Source organism: Myotis brandtii, unplaced genomic scaffold (genome assembly GCF_000412655.1).
Source record: "Myotis brandtii unplaced genomic scaffold, ASM41265v1 scaffold550, whole genome shotgun sequence".
NCBI lineage: Eukaryota > Metazoa > Chordata > Mammalia > Chiroptera > Vespertilionidae > Myotis > Myotis brandtii.
In genome coordinates, this window is record NW_005370043.1 from 4,398,528 (window position 1) to 4,410,811 (window position 12,284).

Consider the following 12,284-nt stretch of genomic DNA (forward strand, 5'->3'; position numbering starts at 1 on the left):
CTCTCCTCTGGGCCGCCCCGCCCCTCGGCAACCCAGGGGAGCAGATGTGGGGGACGTCGGCGCAAGAAGTCCCTTCTCTCCTGGAACCTATTTATATTTCGAATTCCGGATCCTGGCGGACGGGGCTTCCAAATGAGAGCCTGTTTCTCATCCTTTTCGCATTTCTGGCAAATTCCAACCGCTGCTGCCCCGCCAGACAGCCCCTGCGACTTGGGGGGAGGGGGGCGGCGCGGGAGAGGGTGAATACGGGGTGCTAACCATCCCAACAGAGCTGCCTGGACACAGGCTTCAGGATGCCCCACGCCCTGAGCTGTCCCCAGCGGCGCCTCCCCTCCGGGCAGCTCTCTGCAGGGGCCCCTTTGTACCCTGCTCGCCAGGGCTCACTGGGGTCCCGAGAACTGTGAACTGGCTGTGATGCCTCCGGACTAGAAAGGGAGCCGGGTTGCTGTGTGGAGGGGATGGTGGAATCCACCCCAGATGGCTCAGGGATGGCTAGGGGGCCTCCCTTAAACGGAGGGTTCTGCTCAGTTAGTCCAACCAAAGGCTGTCCAATGACCTGCTGCTTCAGCCTGCCCCCCCCCCTCAACATCCCTCCCGGCACTAGCAGCTCTCCTGCTGTGTCTAGGCTGGTTCCGCTGGGTCTAGGCTGGCTGGTGTCGCACTGGCACTGTAGACCTTTAGGTCCCACGACCCTGTGCACAGAGGAAGGCCCTCACCTCTCTCCCTAGGACAGTAGACGAGGATGTAACTCTGACCTGGGGCTGCTGTGGGGTTAATAATTGTCCCCTCCCTCTCCCTCTGCCCAAACCCCTGCAGAATCTGCCCCAGGCAGTATCCAGCCACCCTGTGCTGGCCAAAAAACACCCAATTTCTGGCCTGACATGTTCTAGAAAGAGAGAGAAGCCTGTGGATATGAAATGGGTTCAAGATGGGACCATGTGTCTGAGCTCCAAGCTGGGCTCCTGACAAGCATGCCAACGTGCAGCAGCTGGTTCTCCCTTGAAAGCAACTGAACGGTGAGAGGACGCCAGTGAAGGCCCCTGAGAGTTTTCCTATGAACTTGCAGGATTGGCCTCCCAGTCCGTGGGCAGTCAGGTGTGGTCACGTGGCCACCTGGGAACAAGTGAGTGAACGCAAGCGCCCCTGAGTTTCCCTGGGCTGGAGGGAAATGGGGGGTGAGGTCTGGGGACAGCAGCTGGAGTGTAACTGAGGGATGTCCAGGGAAAGAGGGGGTGAATGAGTGGACATGCAGCAGGACTATCCCCTTGTGTGGACGCAGACACGTGGTCAGCCTGAGAACCAGCCTGAGAGTCTGAGGGAGACAGAGCAACAGCGAGTTCCTGTGAGCACGTGAGGTGTGCAATGCGTGTGGGGGGTGGGAAGGGCACGTGGCAGGGGGACTCGACCTGCAGCAGCCCCACCCCGTTGTGAGAGCCTCCAGCCCTCTAGGGCTGGGCGGATCCTCAGGAGGTTTCCTCCCTCAGGTCTCCACCCATCCCTGCTGGGTCTCTACCAGCTCTCACTCTGCCCGCCAGTCCCAGTCCCGTGGACAGTTGGGCGCCTGTGAATTCGGGGATTTGCTAATCTGCCCCTTGCTTCAAGGAGGGGCGGGAAGCACAGCACCTAAATACACAATAAGCCTCCCTTTGAAGTGCTTGGAGGGAAAACTCCCATTGAGGACAGCAGCCACTGGACTTTCCCCACAAAATCCAGGGTCTAGGACTGAGGTGGGGAGAGCAGGGCCACTGCAGTTCGTAGAAGGAGCCCCACCAGCCCCACCCCACCCAGTGTGTGCAGAAACCAGGTCAAGCCACCCTGGGGCGCCCTGAGCCTTTCCTGGAGCACGTGAACGAAAGAGCCAAGTGCTTTTACCTGAGTTATCTCCTTAATCCCTTCAGAAATCTGAGGAAGGATTGGCCCTATAATTTGGGCAATAAAAGTGCAGGCTCCTGAAATTTAATTGACTTTCCGGAGGTTAGAAAGCACAGAAGCTGAGCTCAGAACTTAGGCTGATATCCAAAGCCACCTCAGCAGCCACCTGGGAGTGAAAGAGGACTTTAGAAAGAGGACCAGGTGCAGAAGGAGAGGAAAGGGCAGGTTGGAGGGGCCACACCGGTAACAGGGAAGGAGCAGGACATAAGGGGCTGGGGAGGAGTGAGTGGCATGTTGGAGAGTGCGTTATCAGAACCACATCCAAAGGGGTATTGTTTGCGTCTGTATTTTTCATGTCTGTAAATAAAATGGAAAAATCCTCTAGGGCAAATAAAATGAGAGTGCAAGCCATATTTGACAAGGCACTGGGTCTGAGAACCCAGGATTCGATCTCGGACAGAGGGTGGTAGTCTAAGACCTTGATCCTTGAACTAGCATCAGCCCCATCAGAAGTTGTTTTAAATCTGGAATCTCAGGTGTCACCCCAGATAGAATTAATGAAAATCTGCATTTTAACAAGTGTTTCTTCCCCACGTTAAAGTTTAAGGCCTTGTCAGGGGATATTTATACAGCAACTAAATGAGTGTGCCTTACATTTGCATATAAAGGAGCCTCTCCAGGGAGGCAGGGAAGACAGGAGGGCCCTGCTCTCTTTTCTTTTCATATTCTGGCTGATTTTACTGCCTAAAAAGGTGGATATAAAACCCCTGCAGGCTGCACCCTCCTACCTACCCCAACACAGTCCGAATTCTCCAGCCCGGAGCAGCCTCCCCGGCCACAGGCTTGGCTCAGGGCAGATGGAAAAGGAAAGGAAGGGCTTCCCTTCCTGGTTCTCCATCCCTTTGTCTAATAAAGTGTGGTCTACTGCTTCTATTTTTAACTTTCTGCTTGTTTGAGTCCTCCCATCCCCCTCACCCAGAAGAGGGAGAAGGAGCCGGGGAAGCGCACAGAACCCCCTTCCATCCCAGAAGGAGGCAAGCCCAGGCTGGGAAGGCCCGGAGGGTGGGTGCTGGATAGGTGTGGGGGAAGAGGAGGTCTGGGGGGGGGGGCTGGCAGTGCTTCAGGACTAATCATGAGGGGAGAGGGAGAGCAGGCATTCAGAGCCAGAAGGGGTCCAGCGGCTTGGGAGCATTTTTTCCAGAGTCCTAGGGGGCAAACTCCCAGTGGACTTCTGAGCTAAGAGCTCCCTCCACAAAATGAGACATCTCTCAAGGAGGCTGGCAGGGTCTCAACTCGAGGCCTCCCCAAATCCACCGCATTCCCGGACTCAGCCATCTCTCCCAAGGGCCCTGGTTCTAGGGTTAGACCCTGAGTTGGAATGCTGGTCCCCACCTTTTGTTAGCTGCCTGCTTTTAGACAAGTTGCTTAACCACTCTGGACTTGAATTTTCCTTGTCTCTAAAGTGGGATGGAAATACCACCTACCTCACAAGGTGGTTGTTAGGTACATGCAATACCTTGCAGTGGTTCTCAACCTTCTGGCCCTTTAAATACAGTTCCTCACGTTGTGACCCAACCATAAAATTATTTTCGTTGCTACTTCATAACTGTAATGTTGCTACTGTTATGAATCGTAATGTAAATATCTGATATGCAGGATGGTCTTAGGCGACCCCTGTGAAAGGGTCGTTCGACCCCAAAGGGGTCGCGACCCACAGGTTGAGAACCGCTTCTTTAGAGCCTACTGCAGTGCCGGGAACAAGGAAAGAGCTCAATAATGCTGCTTATTAATATACTTATCGTTATTATTTTCTACCAGGGCTGGTAGTAGCCACCCTGCTGTCCCAAGGGTCCCTCAGACCCCAAGCTCCCAGGGCCTTGGCTCCAGGCGCCTCCCCCCGCGCGGCCCCTAGAGGGCGCTCGGAACTCACTTGTCTCTGCGTTGAGGCCCAAGGTCCGGCTCCCACTTTGGGGGGCTGAGTCGCCGCCTCTGACTCCAGCTTTTGGGTCTTGAGACTCCTATGCAGGAACCGAAGATTCACGGGCTCTGGGACCACAGGGTGAAAAACGTGAGGGGCAGGAGCAGCTCCCACGAAAGCCTTAGGGCGACACTTGGCACAGGGGGCCTCGCATCCCCAGGCTCTCCAGCACCTTCTCGCGCACCCACCGGGAGACCGGATTTCCGTAGGCTCGCGGAGGCAGCGGCGGCGCCGGCCTTCTTAGGGTCCTTGGCCAGAATCCAGGGCTGTCCGTGGCCCCAAGCCCAGTCACAAGCTCGTGGGATGTGTGGCCGCCGGAGCTGCGGGGTTGGAAGTTAATGCGTCGGCCGAGAAAATCCCCACCCCCAGACCCTCCTCCCTCGGGGATAAGGGAGGAGGAGAGAGAAAGCGGAGGAGGGGTGCCCGCGGAGGGGTGGCCGCGGGGTAACCGCGCGTAGGAGCTGGGGGAGAGGGGGCTGAGGGGGTAGGAGTGCGAGCGTAACTGAAAATGCCCGCAGTGGGATTGTGTGTGCGTGTGTGTACCTAGCTCCGCACACCTGTAGCTCCCCTTGAGTCACGCGGCACACCCCATGCAGAAGGAGGCATGCGAGGTTGTACACAATGCAGGCTGTGAGTGAGGGGGTGTGAGGTGGCACCCACCCCTCACGACAACACCCCTCCCTCCGCTCATCTCTCGTCCTCCCCATCCACCAACACACCACCTTCCCAGTCCGCTCCTTGGAAATCCACACCGGCTCCAGCCCTCCCCTCCTTTGCTCAGTCTGTTCCTACCCGACTCCCTGGGGTGAGGAATCCGGGCGTGGGTGCAGGTGAGCGGTGCAGAGGCTCCCTGGGCCCATGTGGGCAGCAGATTCGTGCCATTCTGGAAAAGCCCAGGCAGCTCTGGTTAGCTGCCCAGACAGATGCCTGGCTGTGGGGCTCCGAACGCTGAGCTGATTAGGGAGTGCCCGGATGACGAGTTGCCGCCTGGGGGCAGAACTCTGGGGGCGCGTGGGAGTGAGACGCGTGTGACCGTGAGGAGAGCAGGAGGCAGGGGGCTCCTCCCTCATCTGGCCTGAGGGGCCCTCCGGGCAGCCCTGGGGCCTCCGCTTCTCCCTTCCCCAGCATGGCTGCCCACTCCCAGCTGCTCCAGCTCTGCACAGCCAGGAGGGAGGGCCCTGCTTAGTGGGCTCCTACACCTGGAACCTGTCTCGCCCACCTGCAAGCCACTCGCACCGCAAATGAGGCCCTTCTGAGTCCTGGGCAGAGGGCAACAGCATACCTGCCGCCGCGGTGGGGGCATCACAAGGGAGTGCTCAGGCCAGGCCCACACAGTCCCCAAGCACAGAGCCGCGCACAAAGCCACTATTATAGGTAACAGGTTGAGCCAGATTCTCTGTGTGCCTGGGAGGCCCCGCCGGCTGCTAGGACCCCGGCCCTGCATGGGTTTCTGGGCCTCCACTGAACCTCCCCGCTGGGTGCCCAGCGCTCACTCGTGGGGGATTTGGTCAGTGCAATCGGCTCACTCCAGCCCAGGAAGGAGGCAGGCCTCTCCGCCCAGGCAGGTTCGTTCATTTCCCTCCTTTCCCGGCACCTCTACGCACAATGATTCGGATAATTCCTTTTCTGGTTTTGAACAGAGACCGACCGCTTCTGGCAGGCGCGTGGCAGGCCGGAGTGGAGAACTCTCTGCTGCGGGTAGTCGGCCCTGCCTGTGACCCTCGAAGCCCCTCCCCTCCTGCCTCGGCCCCAGGGACCCGGTGGCAGCCCGGCCTTTCCCGGCTGCCGCGGCCAGCGGCGGCTGATGCGGGATTCGCCAAGATTCGGTCGCAACGAATTCCTGGCAAAGAGTGGAGAGTCTGGTGCGGTTCCTCAGCGCCAAGAGCCCCAGGGCCCCGGGGATCTGGTACCTCTGGGAGCCTCAGGGCATGTACACGTGGAAGGGAGACCCGGGCCATCGGCGAGCGCAGGGAGCGGAGTGGGGCGGGAGGTCCGCTGGCTGGATGGTCTGGGCAGCCGGGAAGCCGCCTGCGCCCGCAGTAGGCGTGGGTAGGGAGCAGTAGCACTGGGGATCTGGCATGCGGGGTGCCCCCTTTCCTGCAAACTGGACAGGAGCCGCCGAGGGCCACCGGGCTGAGCGGTCTTTCGCCGGCCCGGGCAGGAGTGTGAACCCCAGCTATTTGTGAAAATGAGGAGGGGGGAGGTATTTGGGGGAGGAGGTGCCTTATGCCTAATTTTGCTTGCATTTGTCTTGCAAGATGGGGAGAGAGGTGGCTGCGAAGAGCCCGCGGGACAGTTGTGTTTGGGCCAGGCAGCCGCTCCCCATTTTTGCCCCAGCTCCTCAGTTTGACTGTCGGAGGCCAGAAAATATCCAGGAGCCTCCGGGATATTTTCAGCAGCTTCTTGGAGGGGTGGGGATGGTTCCAAGGACTGGGAGATGGTAGGAAGGCCCCGGCCTCCTCCAGGTCCCGCGACTCTGCCGCTGGGAAGCACGGAAGGTATGTCATAAAGGCCAGAAACGGAGGAGAACTCAGAACGAAAAATGCAAAAAGTGGGGGCTGGGAAGCTCCAGTACCGGTGAGAGGGGAGGAGACAGCCAGACCTGCCCTGGCAGAAGGAGGCAAATTCTACCCGGTTCCAGGAGGCCATTTCCGGATTTCGCTCAGCCGGGGTACTGGGCGCTGCAGCCACTGCAGGCCAGAGACCCACCGCAGATGTCATGACCAACAACACAGTCTGTCAGGATCTGGCCTTGGTCACCCCCTGGGCCTGTGGGTGGGAGCAAGAGGCTGGCCTACGATTGATTTTTGGATGCAGAATTCTGTCTTACAGAGAGCCAGCTCAAGGGGGCCACAGCTGAGGGATGAAGACACATGGTCTATTCCCCACAAAGCCAGTTTCCCCTTGGGCCTCCTTAGGTGGGAGGTTGCTATTCTTTGTCCCCATTTCATACATGTCCAGGATGGCAGCCTGATCAGGGATGAAGGACAGTGGCTCTCTGATGGTTTCCATGGCTCCCTCAACCCCAGCTCTGCATGCACAAACATCCCCTCCCTCCCTCTAGAGCCTGCAGATCCTGGCCCCCAGATGTCCCTCAAGCTCAGGCACCAGCAGCTGCCCCGGCAGCACCAGCTCACTTCTAGTTTCTAGCCACCAAGTTCTCTCACTCTTTCACTCCAAAGAAAAAGCCTCCTATCTCCCCCCTCTACTCCCCCAGAATGGTATGTTCCCCAGACCCTCCACCACCTGGCTTCTTCCACAAAAGCAGGCCCAAGTCAATTTTATACACCTGAGGTTGGTCTAGTGCAGTGATGGCGAACCTATGACACACGTGTCAGAGGTGACACGCAAACTCATTTTTTTGGTTGATTTTTCTTTGTTAAATGGCATTTAAATATATAAAATAAATATCAAAAATATAAGTCTTTGTTTTAAAAGAAAAAGTCCTATCTCCCCACTCTACTCCCCAGAATGGTATGTTCCCCAGACCCTCCACCACCTGGCTTCTTCCACAAAAGCAGGCCCAAGTCAATTTTATACACAACTGGTCTAGTGCGTTGTGGGGGGGGGGCCTAGATGTATGGAAAGTGTTGTGCACTATGGCTGCTGTCCTGACTGGAGTGATTTGGGGCCTTTCTGAAGGTCCCTGAGGAGTCACTTATTCAGATCCCACCTAGGGCAGGCTAGTGCTGCGAGCTGTGAAGCCCTGGTCAGAGGATCCTGGCCCCCTTACTGACTCAGTGTGTCCTAGTTTCTGCAGCTTGCTGGGTAAGGGCCTAGAACTCCAGAACTCCTAGCAGATGTTGGTACCCCCACAATGTATCTGCACACCCTACCTTAGACCCCCCTCATCTTGTCCACCACCAGAATATAATTATACCCAGTCACCCCCAGTCACTGGCAGGGACAGTCACCCACAATGATCCCCACTCCCCACTCATTCATTTCCTCAAATATTTACATACTGTTACAAATGATGTATACAGTAAAATATACATCTCATACACAATTACATTTACACAATTACAGATGATACACAAACATTCACACATTTAACACAGAAACAGATTCACAAGGAGAAACTAATATGTACTCTCACAAACATTAACACATGATTCATACACAATCACAAATACCGGTGGGTAATCATAAATTATCTCTCAAAGCACAGCTCCATTTAAACATAGTTACACACACACACACACACACACACACCACAAGTTCGAGTGTATAATGATAGTATCGATTTGTAACTTAAGCAGAAAGAAGCACACACAATAACTGCGAACTCAAAAAAATAAAATAATTGCAAACACAATTACACACTATTACAAATCAGTGAGTTCATACACAATCACAAATACCGGTGGGTAATCATACAATTATCTCTCAAAGCACAGCACACACACCACAAGTTCAAGTGTATAATGATAGTTTCGATTTGTAACTTAAGCAGAAAGAAGCACACACAATAACTGCGAACTCAAAAAATAAAATAATTGCAAACACAATTACACACTATTACAAATCAGTGATATTCTGATTGCCCACACCATTCAGAATGCACACGCGCGCACACACACACACACCTCACACTCCAAGACACGATATCCTCTTGAGCACTAGCTGTCCTGGGAGAGCCTTTCTCTCCCTCCTTCCCTCAGCTCTGCCTATAAAATAATTGCAAACACAATTACACACTTACAAATCAGTGATATCCTGATTGCCCACACCATTCAGAATGCACACACGTACACACACACGCACACACACACACACACACACCTCACACTCCAAAACACGATGTCCTCTTGAGCACTAGCTGTCCCCGGAGAGCCTTTCTCTCCCTCCTTCCCTCAGCTCTGCCTTCTGTCTGTCTGTCCCCCTCTTCCTTCCTCTCTCCAGAGCCTGCAGGTCCTGGCCTCCAGATACCCCTCAAGCTCAGGCTCCAGAGCTGCCCAGCTAACACCAAACCCAAGTAGCTGCAGGGTGTTGGGCTCAGCAAGGAGCAGGCAGCCCTAACTCCGGATCCGGAGGGTTTTATTATTTTTTTCACATAAATTACACAAGCACTTTATAAAATGGTTGCACAGAAAACACCTTATAAGTGCATAACTTAAACCCCCCCTATGAACAGGATCTGGAGAAACAGGCTGAGCTTGTGTGAAAGCCTGCCTGTGAGTACCTGGGTGGGGCTAGGATGTGTGATGGAGGTCTGGAAGGCCAAGTGACACTGTTACCGCTGTTGTGTGTGGAATGGTGTCTCACAGTGTGGCCACAGCCTCGTGTTTATGAGAAGTGCCATGCTGTTCAGAGTAAGTCTAGGTCACACCTGGCCTAGGACAGATAGTGAGAATCAAAGGTAAGAAGGCTATGGCCCTGTGTGTGCGGGACATTCTGCCATAGGTCCCCTGTGTGTGATCTGGGGTGACACCAAGAGGGACGGTGGAATCACCTCTGTGTGGGCCTGTGGGTGTCCTCATCTCTGTGTGGGCCTGTGTGTGTCGGTATGTGATGGTATATGATGAGGAGTGGGATACAGAGAGAAGGTTCCAACGATAGCCCGTGCTGTCCTCTGGGGACCCCGGAAGCTCTTCTTCGCCCTCTTCCCCCCTCTCTCTCAGTCCCACGTTAAAAATCAGATTAAAATAAAATAGATGCAAACTGAGGCGACTCTGAACAGTTTTAGCGGGCGCAGGACCGCGTGGGAGTCAGGCGTGGGTGGCGGGTCCCTGTGCTCTGCACTCCTTTCTTATTCTCCACGGAAGAGAGCGCAGTTTCAGCAAGCAGGCAGGCCCCCGTGGAGGGGCGTGCTCCCCTCCGTGGGCAGTCCGAGGCGGAGGCCGGGAGGGTGGGAGAGAGTCCTGGCTCTCAGGCCTCAGCGTTGACCCCTTTGGCTGGGCCGGGGTCTGAGGGGTGGGCTGGGCAGGCTCACTCGCAGGCCGAGGCCACAGACGTGACGCTGGTGATCTTGGTTGAATCATCAGACCAGGGCTGCAGGTTCTGCAGGGCGAAGAGCGAGGAGTTGTGAACGCAGAGGGGGTCCGCAGGCAGCGGCTGCGCCAGGCTCTTCTGGAAGGCCTCTTGCTGCAGCTGCAGGAGGATGCGGTTCGCCTGCTGCCTCTCGGCCTCGCGCTCCTCCGCGGTCTGCCGCCTGCACGGGGACAAGCTGTTACCCACGCTCCCGAGCGATCCCGGGGAGACCTGAGCGCGCAGGGGCACTGCTGCCTTGGCAGCACCCAGTTCCAGCGTGGGCCCCTCTACGCATCCCCTTATCTTGAAGATCCCGACTCCCACAAAGACTGGTAACCCCAAAAGTAGATGGAACCGAGCTGTAGCAGGGAAGCTGCGGGAAAGTCCGCTAGACAAGGAGCTGGGGCTCCCTGTCCACGCGCAGCGCCCACACAACAGCCTCGAAGGGCTCAGCCAAGAATAAAATGGCATCTTGCCTCCCCTCAACCCCCAGGAAGACCAGACACCCCCGTCCCAATCCTGAAGGGCCTAGCCTTCCCCACCAGTCCAGGAGGAGGCAAGGGCTGTGGATGCGAGCTGTCCTGCGCGACCTCTCTTCCCCCTTTTCTCCGCGAACGTGTCCCAGGCCTGGATCTCCTGCGCGAGCCCTGTGCCCTGTGCCTGCCGGGCTACCACCCGGCCAGCCGGCTTCCTCCGCGGCGTCCAGGGAGGCGATGACTCACTCCATTTAATGCCTCCCCTCCACCCCGTCAACTGAGATCAAACGTCTGTCTCTAAGGTGGACAGACCTAATGGGAGTCCCCGGGGCCTCCAGAAGCAATTTGTAGGCGATCGATGAAGCCAGCGAGGGCCTCTCCGGGCGACGGACGCCGGCCGGCCTCCCGCGGCCCCTTCTTGCTTTTCACTCGGTGTCTCTGGCTCTCTCCTTCCCCTTCTTTCCTGCACTTTCAACTGTTCTACTGATTCTCTTCCTTCGGGCTTTTGTCTTTATCTCTTGTTTTCTTTCATCCCCGCCCCTGCCCCGTTGGCTTTCTCGAGATTAAGGGAATTTGTTTGAAACGAAAATGGAGGTTTTTCTCATCTATTGCTTTTCTTTTTCATACCTAAGGCTTCATTAGGCTGCCTGGTTTCCTTTTCTGCCTGGGTGGGGTCTCTAGCTTGCCTCCCCCCCCCCCACTTTGCGTTTAGGTTTCTCTGTTGCCTGTCACTCTTTCTCTGTCCCCCACCTGGGGGAGGGTCTTCCCTGGCTCCCTCCCCTCCGCTGGCTACAGCCCTGAGAACTCCGGTGTACCCCTCCCCAGCCAGCCTCGCTCCCTCTGCAGCTAGCTTTCCAGAGGTCTGAAGCTGGGCCCCTCTTCCCCTGCGGCAGGAATGTGGGGAGGAGTGGGGAGGGCAGCAGACTCGCGGGGCAGTGGCTTCCTTTGTGGCCACCACGGGCGGAATCCCGGGCAGATTCCTCGCCTTCATTCAGTAAAAGAGGAAACTCCAATTCCTTCCTCAGGCCCCAGGCCCGCCCGGCCCGGCGCCGCCGCCTTCGTCCAGACTCCTGCGCTCCCCCTGAGGCCTGAGCTAGCGAGAAACGCCTGGCAGGCGTGGAACCGAGTGTGCGGGCTGGATGTGCGGACGGGAGGGTGCAGAGATGCAGGAGGGGCCGGCGGAGAAAGCGCTGGTGTCTGCGGAGAATAAGGCTGCCACGAAGTTGGTGGGACACAAGAAAGAGGGGGAGGGAGGGAGAAAAGAGAGAGTCAGAGAGGGACAGAGGTCGAGGTGCATGTGTATAGGGGGAAAATTAGTGTAGTGGATGTGTGATGTGAGAAGGGTAATCTCTCTCTCTCTCTCTCTCTCTCTCTCTCTCTCACACACACACACACACACACACACACACACACACACAAAACCATCTGCTCCTAATTGATCCCGGGTTCTGTGGGACCATCGAAAATCCCGCCACAGCCGGCGCGGATTGATTTTCCCCTTCCAGAGTGGGGAACCCGCGGAGGGAAGGCGGGGGGGTCGCGGGAGGAGGGAGTCCGCGGAGTCCAGGCGGAGGTCTGGGGCCCCAGACGCTCTGCAGGGAGCCCGGCTGGGGCGCAGAAACCGGGCGCAGGCCATCCTGCCTCCAGTCTCCGGGATCGAGGGGCTATCTCTGTAAGTGCACGTTTGCGCAAACAAAAAGCCCCGCGGGACTCACTGAACCAGACAACCCGGACTGCAGAGACCGCTCTAACCCGCTGCCTCCTCAAGCAGCGGCCGAGACCAGCCGCGCTTCCAAAGGCATTGGGTTGCCGGCCAGAAAGCCAGGAAGCCTCGGATCAACAGAGCCAGGGCTCGCTAGCCTCATCTCGGTAAATCGCAGCGCCTGCCTCCCACTCCCCGAGAGCCTAGCAGGAGCTGCTGGCTCCTCCGAACACATCGGGAACCGGGAGCGGAGGGAGTGTGACGTCCCGAGAGGCCCGGAGCC

At 56.9% G+C, this 12,284-nt stretch overlaps 1 protein-coding gene across 1 annotated transcript in view; it reads right to left on the reverse strand.

Moving 5' to 3' along the window:
- Nucleotides 1-8,760: 8,760 nt before the first annotated feature.
- Nucleotides 8,761-12,284, reverse strand: part of TLX1 (T-cell leukemia homeobox 1) — a 3,948-nt gene continuing 424 nt past the window's right edge. The window contains exon 2 of the mRNA XM_014549482.1: nucleotides 8,761-10,006. Within this exon, the coding sequence (XP_014404968.1) occupies nucleotides 9,782-10,006 (225 nt within the window). The 3' untranslated portion in view covers nucleotides 8,761-9,781. The remainder of the gene's footprint in view (nucleotides 10,007-12,284) is intronic.